This window comes from Balaenoptera ricei, chromosome 10, assembly GCF_028023285.1.
Source record: "Balaenoptera ricei isolate mBalRic1 chromosome 10, mBalRic1.hap2, whole genome shotgun sequence".
NCBI classification, from domain to species: Eukaryota; Metazoa; Chordata; class Mammalia; order Artiodactyla; family Balaenopteridae; genus Balaenoptera; species Balaenoptera ricei.
Window position 1 is genome coordinate 87,965,250 of NC_082648.1, and position 14,273 is coordinate 87,979,522.

The 14,273-nt window shown below is 41.4% G+C and overlaps 1 protein-coding gene across 1 annotated transcript in view; it reads right to left on the reverse strand.

Annotated features, from left to right (window-relative positions):
* Positions 1-1,617: 1,617 nt before the first annotated feature.
* C10H12orf42 (chromosome 10 C12orf42 homolog) overlaps positions 1,618-14,273 on the reverse strand; it is a 63,256-nt gene continuing 50,600 nt past the window's right edge. Inside the window, 2 exon segments of the mRNA XM_059937388.1 lie at positions 1,618-2,129; positions 5,484-5,873. Of these exon segments, the coding sequence (XP_059793371.1) occupies positions 1,618-2,129; positions 5,484-5,873 (902 nt within the window).

Consider the following 14,273-nt stretch of genomic DNA (forward strand, 5'->3'; position numbering starts at 1 on the left):
GAACTCTGGTGAGTAGATGCCATTATATCCTCAGGAAACCATAGCAACCACCATTGATAACCTGTACGTTCTTTTATCTAAAATCAGGCTAATAAATAATAAAAATTAATAAAAATAAAAGCGTATTTATTATAAAATCATATTAATCTGGAACAAGAAAAGCGCTAAAGTTTGGGGATACATTTTTTAAGTGCATTACTCCTAGGGAATAATATTCAAAAAAAATCAAATCGTCCTCAAAGGATTAAACAGATTTCTAAATGTTAAGCAACTATCGGTTATAACATTTCGTTTTGATTGAAACTTTGAAACTTAACATTTGGACTTTAGACAGGAGAACATCTTAAATATAGACATACTACATATAGTATACATATAGTATACACATAGTAGTATATAGGCATTATATATATATATATAAATCTCGAACTGAAGGGTAAAGTGCAGTGGGATTTTACATGTATCAAATTCTATGAATCCAAGCCTATGGGAAAATTGCAAGAAACTTGAGTGCAAAACTGCACATGAATGACTTGGTCACATTGATTTGTGTTTCTCTCTGAATGTTGAAAAAAATAGCATATTAAAAAGAAAAAAATAGGGCTTCCCTGGTGGCGCAGTGGTTGAGAGTCTGCCTGCCAATGCAGGGGACACGGGTTCGAGCCCTGGTCTGGGAGGATCCCACATGCCGCGGAGCAACTAGGCCCGTGAGCCACAGCTACTGAGCCTGCGCGTCTGGAGCCTGTGCTCCGCAACAAGAGAGGCCGCGATAGTGAGAGGCCCGCGCACCGCGATGAAGAGTGGCCCCCGCTTGCCGCAACTAGAGAAAGCCCTTGCACAGAAACGAAGACCCAACACAGCCATAAATAAATTAATTAATTAATTAAAGAAAAAAATAACTAAACCCATAAAATCATTTGATATATCAGTCTCTGCATCGCCTCACAGTGAAAAGCTGCCATGTTTAACTGACGTTAACCAAAATCAAAAATACTGCCTAAAGCCACCAGTTTGATACAACATTCCCTAAGCATCTCTTTTGCATTAAACTTAGTTCCATGTGTTTCAGGGCCTCCAAAGAGGATCCAGCTTCAGGTTTCTGCCATAAAAACCTTAATACAGCCTGAAGAAAATTCCCCTAGGCACATTGGGAGTAATCAAATTTCATGTTAACTATTAAATTACAGACATTCAATTATGTTTTCAAAACCTCTGTTTAGAGATTCAAAAGGCCCTTAGAAAACATCCTTAAACTAAAGCCCAAGTTGGCAAGTGAAACCGTTTACCTGAGAGAGCAAAACAAAGTGGGGTCCTGGCCATCCCTGACGGCGGCACATTGCAAAGTGGCACACGATGTACCCCATCCCCATTGTGAGGCACAAATTCTTTGTGACACTGGGAGACACCGCAGAACAAAAATACTATTAGAAATCCTTCAAAAGGAACAGTTTTGGCTGCGATAGAGACTTTTGACATTATTTATTAGGTTCAAAACTGCTTCTGTGAAGCCTAACAATGGTTCTGTGGAAACCAGTACATCTGAGGCCCTTTCTGTTGTTCAGGGCAGGCATTGATTTGAAGATGGGCAGCACTCACCGAACAATTCCCTCGCAGCGGTCAGTGTAAGTGAGCATTCACCCCCGGCCTAGGAGGGGCCTGTGAACAAACCGTATGGAAACGCGGGGGTAGGCGGGAGTGAGGAGAGGAGCAAACCTTGATTAACCTCTTGGAGGGGAGATGGGTGGGAGCACCGGCAAACACAGGAAGGGGCGCTCCTGCCAGACTGCCGGGGAGAGAGGCGTCTGCCCCGGGCCCCCTGTTCTCGGGGGGATGAAGATGCTTGGGGAGTATCTCTGGTGCCATGGCAACTGTGCCCCTTCCCACTGAATTCCCGGGCGCGCCCAGGAGCCAGCTTTGGGAATCTGGGTTTGCCGGTGCGCCTACTGCGGGTGCCATCCTCTCTTCCAGCTCAAGCTCTGACAAACTCCAGGAGACCCTGGACAAGGCAAAGGGGTTCTGGCTTCTCCCGTTGAGGCCGACGGCAGTGTACGGCCTCAGAGTAAGACATGGAAGGCAAGGAAAAGCCAGGGTGGTGCTCAAGTGTGTGGAATTTACCTGCCCCACTGGGACTTCAAAAAAAAAATCTCCTGATAACTGGATGTTTGAGAAATTGATGTTTGTAACGTGCTGAGAAAACATTTTAAATCCCCTGACATTATCCTCACGTGCTTCCCATATTTCTTTAAGAAAATAAAATGCTATCGATTCTTTTCCTATTGTTTGAAAGCACCTCCTCCCCCCAAAATAACTTTTACAGAATCCTCATAAAACTTTTAATTTCAAGACAAACAGTTCAAAACTTCTAAAGAGAGGGAAACAGAAGAATGGGTGACTAAAATAAAGCCTCAAATTTGAAATTTGGGGAAAATTTGTGAATGGAAATTATTCAGCTATCATGGAAAAACAAACAGATCCGCGGCCCATTTAGACATACTACTGACAATTTAAAAATCCAAGAGGCAATTATTTCATGAGTTTTATTAGAAATGTCAAACTGGGTGAAAATTAAAACAATCAGTGTTTTAATCTGATGTTGGCTCTACACAACACATACATACACTCTAATAATAGATTTGATTTTTTTTCTTTCTTTGCCCGATCATGAAATCATTGTTTCATGTAAGAGATATATATACAAAAGATATATATATATATATTCCACATGCATTTATATATAAGTATGTATTTATATATATAATAAAATCTTGATATATATCATATGTATAAAATTGTTTTGGGGGTACTTCCCTGGCAATCCAGTGGTTAAGACTCTGCACTTCCACTGCAGGGGACACGGGTTCGATCCTTGGTCAAGGAATTAAGATCCTGCATGCCCCGCGCCGTGTGGCCCCCAAAAAAAAAAATCGTTTTTACGTAAGAAATCCTGCCCACTGACCTACGCAAATTAAAGTCTAATTCTTCAGTAGTGTATTAAGATAACTTAGATGATTTAAATCACTTTCTGTAAACTTTTAAAGGGCTTTGAATAGCATGCAGATGTCTAAAATATTTGGAGCAAACCAAGGGATCACTGGCAAACTCAAAAAATATGTAGAAGATTTCAAATGCACATTGCCTTCCAAACAGTGGGTGTCAAATGGTATAACACTAGGTTCAATTTAGTTCATCGCACACTGTTCTATGTTTGGTATGTACTGGGCAGCTCCCACTACACACTTAACATAACCAAGTCAAACTGTGAAAAATTTTTAGTGAGCCTGATTTCTCCAACGTGAGAATTATTTCCTGGAAATAGAGGTAGAATGGCATTTCAATATGGCCAGGTAAATAAAAGCTTTCAGAGAGCCAAACACATTGCTTTGTGAAAACTAGATGCTTAATAACTGTTTGGTGATTTGGATTTACAGCCCTGGCATATGACCCATTCATTGCAAGACAATTCCACCTAAGATCATAGATGTGACTCTGGAATTTGGAGAAACAGAATACAACCTAGACAGAATATGCTGTCCTCTGTCTTGAGACAAAGAATAGGAATTCCTTCCCTGAATGTAATTCAGTAATGATGCATTTTGTAACAAACTGTCTTAGAGGGACACTTTGGTGTAAGGGAATAAACAGGCTTTGGGGGCAGACCATCATAGATTTATATCCCAGCATATCACCTGGCCTAAGCCTCTTTGTCCTTACCTGAAACATGAGGATTGTATTACCTACTTCACAGGGTTGCTAGTGGGATTAAATTTGTCCATTCGTTTTTTTCATTCATTAATATCTGAGTGCCTGTTATGTGTCTGGCAGTATTCTAGACATTGGGAATACAGAAAGGTATAAAGCTGCAATATCCCTGCACTTATGGAGCATGCATACGAGTTGGGAAGAGAGGGAGTGGAAGAGAAAGCAGACTAATAGATAAGCAAACAAAGAAACGTATAAGTGTCAGCTGGTAATAAATCTTAAGGAGGAAAATAAAGTGAGAAAGGTTAGGAAAGCCCACCCATGTAGGTGACATTTCAGTAAAGACCTGAAGGAAGTGTAAAAGCAAACTAAGCAAGTATCTGACGGAAGAACATAATAAAATGTAAAGCATCTAGTACATAGTAAGTGCTCAGCACCCATGAGCTATTATTGTCATATTTGGAATCTTAATATAGGAATGCTCTGACCTGGAGTCAGAATGGAGGCTTGAATCCTGACTCCATCCCTAAAGTTACAGAATCTCTATGGGCCTCCAATTCCTCATCTAAACCATGGGAAGATAACAGTTCTTGTCTCAGAAGGTAGCCGTGTGGACCATAACTGAAGATGTATGTTCAGATTTTAGCACATTGCCTTATACATAAGACTCAAAATGTGTTAACCTGCCAGCATCCTCAACATGCCATCATCAAGCCCATCCTTCCAGAAAAGAAGAATCTCTTACTCAGCATCTTTGGTAGAAAGTCTCCCAGCCTCGACTTTACCATTTACAGCCCAGGCAGGACATTATCCTCTAGTTCAAAGAAGGTTCTCCTTTTGACTGTGTCAAAATTTCTCTTTCTTCTATTGGTCAATTCCAACAAAGTGTATAAATATGTGCAACAAAATCTACGCAAAAAGGTACCTAAAAAAAAAAAAAAGCTGCATAAATCAGTCTAATTCTTCTTCTACAGGACACTTCCTAGAATATTTGGAGGTATGCATTGTCTCCTGACATTTCCTCTCCTGCAGTCAGAATATCAGCACCATAAACACCACCACCATCATCACAGCTGCCATTTAGTCAGCCCTGCTGTGTTCAGGGAATTTTATATCAACAACATCTCTTCAAGGTAGTAATTGTCAGTATACAGAAAATACCGGGCGCAAAGAACATCTATGGGACTTGATCATGGCGACAGAACTGAATGAAACAGTAGAAAGCAGAAATTTGAGCCCAAGTATTTCTGGTTCTGGGCTCAGGTTTCCCTGATGTCAAAGCTCATTTCTTCTGGTCCATCTTCTTACCTTTAAATCATTCCTCCTGTTATGCAGTTTTGAGATACTTCATTTTTATACACATTATTCTGTGCTATGAATTCACACCTTCCTTATTTGTAAAATGGGGATAATAACATTATCTGCCTAAGAGGGTTATATGAGGATTTCATAAAATAATGTAAAATGCTCAGCACAGTATCTGAGAGCTTCATAAATGGGGGTTGGGATGCTGATGATAATACTTGTCATTATTATTATTATCAGGTACAGTACCTGAATCATTAAACTCTTGTCATCAGCTCACACCTGTGCTCTCCTCCAATACAATACAAAGCAACAAGCAGACTTCCATTAAAGACTGACAACTACAGTTCTTATAGAACGTTCTAGAATAGGACTTACCGTTGAGTCAAATAATTTTGCTGTTTCTATTGAAGTTAAAAACAAAATGTGGCCAATTGAAAAGAGGAAGAAAGAGTTAGGAACCACAAAGTGATACTCACCAGATGGGACAGAATCTCCCTTGGAATTACAAGGGGGCTGGTTCTGAAATCTCACGTGCCTGTTGATATGTGTGCCTGTGGCCTCCAGGTGCATAGGATTTACTGAGTGGACCTGAATAGGCATTTTTGTCATTCACTGTTCCAGAAATGAACTGCCCCAGGCCTGTCTGGGTGCTTCTCTGGCTCCCCTATTCATTTCTTGTCTGACCGTGAAGATCAGTGGGGTCCCTTCCCATTCACTGGACAATGTTGGAGAGGGACTTGCTTCTCCGTGGCTTTCTTGGTCGAAAGAAGCTATACTTACAGCAGGAGGCCTGGGGATGCTGTACTGGCAAGCACAGAGCAGTCTTCTATATGCCATTGGAGTCTGAATCTTTTCTGGAAATACTGTAAAAGGTAAATGCATTATTTTGAAGGAAGGCACTTAAATATCACCTATGGAATTAATGGCAGGAAGGATAACATCAGGCAATGGATGGATTTTCTGTTTGTTTCATGTTTCTATCCTGAGCAAACAAAATGACAGAGAAGCCAAGGACCCAGGTGCCCAAGTAGGAGAAGAAGAGGAGGGAAAAGGTGTGGAAGGGGAGGTAAAAGGCTGGAAATGCTTTTGTTGAGTTCAAGCTATATTGCAGGCGCTGTGTGAGGGCCCAGACACGTTGGTCATTTAGTCCTCACAGGAACCTCATCTAACAAATAGAATTATTATCTCCATCTTTTCAGGTCAGAAAGCTAGTTTGAAGTTTATGGGTTGAGTTGTGTCCCCCAAGAAGATATGTTGAAGCCCTAACCTTCCGTAGCTGTGAATGTGACCTTATTTGCTAATAGGGTCTTTGTAACTGCAGTCAAGTCAGGATGAGGTTGTTAGGGTAAGGCCTTAGTCCAATATGACTAGTGTCCTTATAAGAAGAAAAAACAGACACAGACACACAGGAAGAACGCCATGTGATGACAGAGGCAGAGAGTGGAGTGATGTATCTACAAACCAAGGTACCTCACGGACTGCAGCACCCGCCAGAAGCTAAGAGAAAGGCATGAACTCTCCCTTAGAACCTCCAGAAGGTGCCAAGCCTGCTGATACTTGGCTGATACTTGGTATCCTGCTGATACTTGGATTTCCAACTTCTGCCTCCAGAACCGTGAGATAATAATTTTGCTTTAAGCATCCAGTTTGGGGTTCTTTGTTATGACAGTCCTCGGAAACTAATATACGCACAATGGTTCAAACTCACACATGTTATCCCAGAATAATTATTAACAGTAGCCTTTTTCACTAAAAAAAAAATTGTTCAGACTTGGGGGATAGAAAAGAAGAAAAACCAGGAGGTGGGGAGGTGTGGAACGGGGGGAGGAACGAAGTGGATTTCTACTATGAGTTCTACTATGTGGCAGAAACCGTGCCAGGACGCACCAACTCTTAGCAAGACTCATATTCCCTGTGTTCAAGATTCAGTCAAGTGGCAAAGATGCTGGCCATGTTAGGTAACAGGACGCACTACTCCTAAGTCGCAGCTTTGCCTGCAGAAGGGGAAATCGAAAGAAACGCCTCCAGGGACCCCACAGATAATAGAAATGAGAGAAGAGGCCAAGAAGGAGCAGCCATCAGAAGGGGCCAGCCACTTCTCAGTTCTTTTATTGCCCTGAGGGGATGTGGGCCCCATGAAGACAGATTTTTCTGGATTTTCAGGAGAAGCAGACATATGTTTTTTCAATATATGTAAAAACTTCTGATTTTTAAATGTTGGTAACTCGCTCGATTTAAAAAAATATATGGTATGGATGCCACAAAACACATCTGTTCTCTGAATCACCATGGGCCACCAGTTTGCATCTCTGGCCTATGGCCAGCCCTACAAAAGTTACACTATCATTTACCTCCTTTCATGCCATCTTCATCTCAGAAGATGATTTTCTAAGTATTCTGCTTGGAGTCATGGGGATGTATTTGCAAGCTCTGTGCATAAGCAGGTTACAGAGTTCTAGAAGTCTCGTCTTCCTCCTGCACTTTAGGAAGACTGAGGTTTTCATTTTAATCTTAACTGCCTGCCGCTTTTCATCATAAATCCCAGAATCTGAAATGGTAGACAAATGTATCAGTCTTTCCCAAATGCAGAGAAACTCCTAGAATCTTTCAAAACAGTAGCTCTGGGACTCTTGATCCCAAAGGAAAATCTACAACCTTAGAACCAATGGCATTTGACCTGCCTTCATTCTGTTGTTCAGATATCAAGAACAGGATGGAAGGGCTGAAGCCACTTTACACACCTTCACATTCCACAAGTTATGGGTTGAAAGAGACCTTAAAGGTCATCTGAGGCTGACCCTCACCACCTTCTTCATCCATCTCTGTTTAAATACTTCCAAGGCCCTGAATCTCACTACCTCTGCATCAGAGATTTCATTGCTTATCAGAAAGGCAAATAAGTAACTTTGTAATTGCCATATAAAAGGCACATTTAGATAGAAAGATAGAAAGAAAGGTAATACTTTATATAGATAATAATTATCAAGGTCACCTTATATGATGTTGAGACAGCTGGTGACTATGTTTGTTTATTTAGTTATTCAACCAATATTCCTTAAGCTCCTACCATATACTAGGTACTGCAACAATGACAAAATCTTACTCAGATCAACAGAACCCATCATCTTGAGGCTAAATTGACCAGCTGATTTTTGGCAAAATGGAATTCAGCACAGCAACCCAAGAGCCTCCCAGTTTCACAGACCCCTGCATGAATTTCAGGTTTCCTCTATGATACAGCTGCGAGGTTGCCTGAATTGAATAGAACAACCAGTAGTTTGGGCATCAAACTGAGACTGTTGTTAGAAATGCAAGGGCTGTTTCCAATCTCCAATGGCTTTCAGCCTTTTTTTTTTTTTCAAATTTTCCAATCTCCCCACCAAGACAGTGGCAGAACTTGAGCCCAAATCCATTGCTCATGATTGAAAGTCCAGTGTTCTTTGTTACATTACCAGGCTCTTGAGTCTACTTCAGTGTTTCCCAATCTTGACTGCGCATTCACCAATGTCTGGCAGGCTTTGAAAAAATATAGGCACGTGGTCCCGGGGCCCCAGTCTCTGTAGTTTGTAAGCCCCTCGGGTATTACGATGTGTAATTAGGGAGACACTGGTCTAACTCACTCATCAGAGATGTCAGGTACTGTTAGAAATTGTACGTAGTCCAAACACTCAAGAACAATCTAGAGCCATGACCTCAGGTATGTCTTTCTCCTCCAAGCATTCTCTCTCTGTGAACAGTCTTCATTTCAGATACCAGCAATATCTGCCACTTTACAACTGGTCTATTCCTTATTTTATTTGCTTTCACACCAGTAAACCCGCTTGAGCCAGACCACGACCCCTCAGCTTATTCACTCAGGAGGGACCTGAGGTCAGAGAGTAAGCATGTGTCCACACCACGAGTCAAGCACCAGAGAAGCTGGGGTTGGGACTCAGGTCTTAGATTTCGAAGGAGTCTGGTTTTTCTACTGCCCAGTTAATGCCAGCGGTGCCAGAAGAAACGTGTGATTACCACGAACTGGGCTTGATGAAGGGAGGGGTGCAAATGTCCACAACAACAGCTAGCAAGTAGGGGGCGCTGACCACCCTCCTTGCCTTGCCTTAGCCCGCCATCAGTGCTTCCAGCATGACTTCTACTGTGCAGAAGAAGACAGGGCACCTTAGCCTGAGTACTCTGCCTGAGGCCCAGTGACTGAAATCAGCTCCCAGGAAAGCCCACATTCTAACCCCTCCTCCAGACAACCTCTCCCAGTGCTCACTTACTGAGGCAACAGGCCAACTTTTCTCAACTACCTGTTTTTGGGTGTTTCTCGTCTTAAGAAATTCTTCCTGACGTTCAAGTTTTGCAGGTTCTTTCAATGTGTAGACGACTCTGCCTATTATTTTGCAGCACAGGTCTTCCATCTGTTGCAAATTTCTTTTGAAATAATATTGTGGCAGACAGGAGATTTCAAGGCACAATAAGATAACCCCCAGAGCTGAATGTACTTCACAAAAACAATGTATCTTTCTCTTGAGCTGCAAAATAGCTCATGATAAATCATGGCAGATGCAGATTTATTCATTTTCTATTCATTAGGAAAAGACAAATATGGTAACCCCTGCATATTCAGCCCCTCTGGGCTACCAGGGGGCAGGATGGCGCACCCCATCACACCTGCTCCTGGCAGCGCTCTCTCAATATATAACTTCTATGTGTTCGTATCCCCGCCCTATCTCTTCTGCTCCCTTGGGCTTCTATCTCCAGCATGTTCATGTTACAAAAAAACTAGAGGCACCTGTCCTAGAAGGAGAAATGAAACCCAGAGACAATTAATTCCCCAGAGCTCATCTTGCCCTTAACTGTAGGCATAAATAGAGGCTAAAGCTAATTAATATCATCTCCTGCATATCCAAAATCAAACTTAAACTTTAAATAGGTCTTCAATTAGTACTGAAAACTCCAATGACACACTTTTAAAGGATTCTTAGATCACATAGTAGAGTTGGAGTCTGCCACCTCAGCCTCACCACTTCTCCTAGTGGGGGAGTGAGAGTTTTTCAGCTAATGGGGCTGAGTCCATGGGAGGGGGTCTGGAAAGCATGAAGCCCTGAGCCCAGACGTCTTGGATCAAATCTGGTTCACCTCTTCCTGGCTGTGTTACCTAAGTCAAGCTACTTAAGTGCTCTGTGCCTCAATTTCCCCATTCACAAAATGGCAATAATGATTGCCACTACCACCCAGGGCTGAGGTGCAGATTAAATGAGTTGTTAATAAACAAAGAGTTTAGAGCAGTATGTGACACACAGGAAGCACTCAGTTAGCCTTAGCTGTTGTTATTGTTCTCTCTCCCTCTATAGCTCCTGAATGGCCTCTTTTGGCAATAAGGACTCAAGTGGAAAATAATACCTTTTCCATCCATCCAGAGTTTGCCTCATTTTATTCATTCCTTCATTCAAAAACATATTTATCAAATGCCTAGTATGTGCCTTGCTCTGTATTTGGCCCTGGGGATACAACAGAATAAGGCAAATGTGGTCCCTGCCCTCATAGAGCTTACAATCAACTGGAGAAGATGACAACAGCAAGTCACAACTAAGTGATTACAAATTGTAGTGAGTGACATCAAGGAAAAAACAAGGGACCGAGACAGAGAAACATGGGTGGAGACCTAGGAAGGTAATATTTAATTTGAGACTGACCCGAAGGTTGAAAAGGTCAGTCATGCAGGAGGGGGGAATAGCATTCCAGCCTCACAAGGACTGAGATATATTCCTAAGATTGCTACACCCAATGGCTAAATGGAAGTGAGCAAAAAAGAAGGGACAGGTGAGGTCTAGAAGTTGCACAATGTATGATGGAAAGCTACTAAAATTTTCCCACAGATGAGTCGCGACAGCGGGACTTACCCTTGAAAAAGTTCTCTAAGGAAAATTGGGCAGAAGAGGATGAGAGCAGAAGCCAGTTAGAAGGCAGTTAGCAGTCAGCTAAGTGAACAGCGATGGCAACTTGGATGTGCCTGGGAGTTCTGTATAGTGGTTGAGACACAGACTGCCTGGGCTTGATTTTCTTCATCTGTAAAATGGATAGATAATGATAATCCCCATTTTGGGGGAAGGTGTTGGCAGAAATACATGTAATGGACTTCCAGTTTTAGCTCCAGCATGGAAACAGCTTGGAAACTGACAGTCCTATCCTTACAACAAGAAAGAGTTTAACAAAGTGAAAAACAACAACTTTTCCTGGACCCATCAGAGAACTGAGTTTGCAGGGCAAAAGGCCACCCCAAAATCTGGAGAGACAGATGAATCCAAAGAGTCAAACCAAGATATGTTTCCCTTTGGAACAATACACTGGTTCCTACACTGGTAGGAACATTTAAATGATCATTTTGATGAATTGCTGGAGGCTGGGTGTAGACTAGCTTGAGAGTTAGAAACTCCTGAGGACAGCAGGTTTAGGTGGTCCCTGCACTTCAGTGGATTTTGTCTATAAGAACTCCACTAGTTTCTCAAGGTGAAAGTCTGAAAAAGACCCCTTCAAAGCTCTGATACAGGCATGGGAAAAACAATCATAGTAAAATATGCCCAAAGCATCCTCCATAACAAAAGCATATCAGATCCTTATCCCAGCTGAGGGAAGGGCATTTTTCCCACTCCAGTTCCTTTAGCCTTCTCATCTCACCTAAGGAGCAGTAAAAAAAAAAAAAAAAAAAAAAAAAGTTAAAAAACACTTGTTAAGGTCACAGCCAGAGACACAGACCCACTAAAAGACTGAGATTAATCATAAGATTATAGACTGTTTCCCCTCCCCCACACCTTATCAGTACACCAACAGGTGTCCAGTATAATAACAGTGGATTCCAGCTGAGAGAGCTGCAAGATACAGACTCTCTCTCAGGAGGAGCAGTCAGGGAAGCCCAAAGTCTGGAAAGGGGACGAAAGTGCGAACACTGGAGAAACCTGAAGCCTCTCGTACTTACAGCTACAACAAACATTAAACATATCTCAGTACCGAGTCGGGTTGACACAAAAACCCACAGCAAAGATCTGGTTACTTCAGTTCCTATTACCTGATGTATCATGCTTGGCTTTCAACAAAAAGTTATGAGGCATGTCAAAAGGCAAAAAAAAACACAATCTGAAGAGACAAAGCAAGCATAAGAACTCAGCTATGGCACAGGCATCAGAATTATCAGAGAAGGAATTTCAAATACTGTGATTAATATGCTAAGAGCGTTAATGGAGAAAGTAGACAACATGAAAGAACAGCTGAGTAAGGTAAGCAGAGAGATGGAAACTCTAAGAATCAAAGAGAAATGCTCCACAATTTCACTTATATGTGGAATCTAAAAAAGCTGAATACATAGGAGCAGAGAGTAGAATAGGAGTTACCAGGGACAGGGAGGTGGGGGAAATGGGAAGGTGTTAAGTCAAAGGGTACAAAGTTGCAGTTATGGAAGATGAATAAATCTAGAGATCTAATTTCCAGCATGAAGACTGCAGTAAATAATACTGTACTGAACACTGGAAATTTGCTAGAGAGTAGATTTCAGGTTCTCTCATCACACAAAAAATGGTTAAAAACTACATGAGGAGATAACAGGTTAATCAGCTTGACTATAGTAATCATTTCACTATGTATATGTGTATCAAATCATCATGTTGTACACTTCAAATATATACAATTTTTACTAAAAGTAAAATACAATCCAAAAATGCTAGAAATACAAAACGCTGTAACAGAAATGAAGAATGTCCTTGATGGGCTCATCAGTAAACTGAACATGGCCAAGGAAAGAATCAGCAAGCATGAAGACAGGTCGATAAAAACTCCTAAACTGAAATGCAAAGAGAGAAAGAAATGGCGAAAAAAAGAACAAAACATACAAGAACTCTGGGACAATTTTATAAGATATAACATACGTATCATAATTGGAATACCAGTAGAAGAAAAAAGAGAAAATGGGCAGAAGAAATGTTTGAAGTAACAATGGCTGAGAACTTTCCAAACCACAAATTCAGGCAGCTCAGAGAACATTCAGCAAGATAAGTGCAAAAACAAACAAAACAAAAACAAAAACAAAAGACCTACTACATATAGGCACAGCATATTAAAATTACAGAAAACAAAACACAAAAAGAAAATCTTGAAAGAACCTGGGGGGCTGAGAAACAAGCAGGGAACACTTTTTAATAAGTGTCTAATAAGTTTAATAAGAAGAAGAATTCAAGAGGACTGCTCTTCAGCATTATAGCTTACCCTTCTCCATGTCCACCTCATCACCCTCCCTCCAGACTTGCAGACTTGCCTGGGGATAACCACTTCTCTTTCCTCAGGGATTAGTCCACGTTGCTCAGTTCACCATAATCAGTCATTCCAGCTCTAATGTCTTGTCTCCTACTAAGGATGGCAAACAGCTTTCTTCTTGAACACCGGTACCCATTGGGACATCAATTTTTAAGAGTTCCAGGGCTGTGTCTCAGTTCATGGGGAAATGACTGATATCTGCCATGGATGTGGGAGAATGAAGTGGTCACAAGAGGGGCAGGAACTTGTCCCAGCTCAGGTACTCTGCTAAGTATGAGGGTGACTTCTTCCCTGCCTCTGGGGGAGGGATGTTCCTTCTTCCAACATCACTCAACCACCTCCCTTCTTCTAGTAAAAGGACACATGGAGTTGGTGTCTCACCAGGCACCAGAAGGTAACCCAAGTGCGTTCAGATGCACTTCGCCCTCCTTCCATGACACCACCTCTTCCCCATGACACCATCCGCCTTACTCAGTTGCATTTGAATCACAGAAAGTCTCCAGCCCAGGGACATGGATGTGTATTGACATGTTTTGTTTTTAAATTTCCGGACTAGACTGTGAATTGTTGTAAACATGAGCTATAATTTGAGAGCCACTGTATTTGGTTTCTGGTGGATTCACTGAATGAATCTGAAGGCCTTGATTTCTTCATCTGTGGAAGAATTTAAATGATCTCTAAAATATTCCCCAGCCCTAATAATCCTGTGAGTCTCTGAGATTTATTTTTTTTAATTGCGCAAAACATTTTTTATTTAATTATCTTATTTATTTTTGGAAGCATTAATGTTACCATATGAAATTGCTGTTTTGTAGGACAAAAACTGTCAAATGTAGGCAATTTCACACGTTACAACTTAATACAATGCTTTTAAGAGTATAGATGACATATACACATTGTTTAAAGGAAACAAATAGCCACAGACCAACCTAATTTCATTACATGAATATCTATAAATTATTCATCCATTCTCTTAT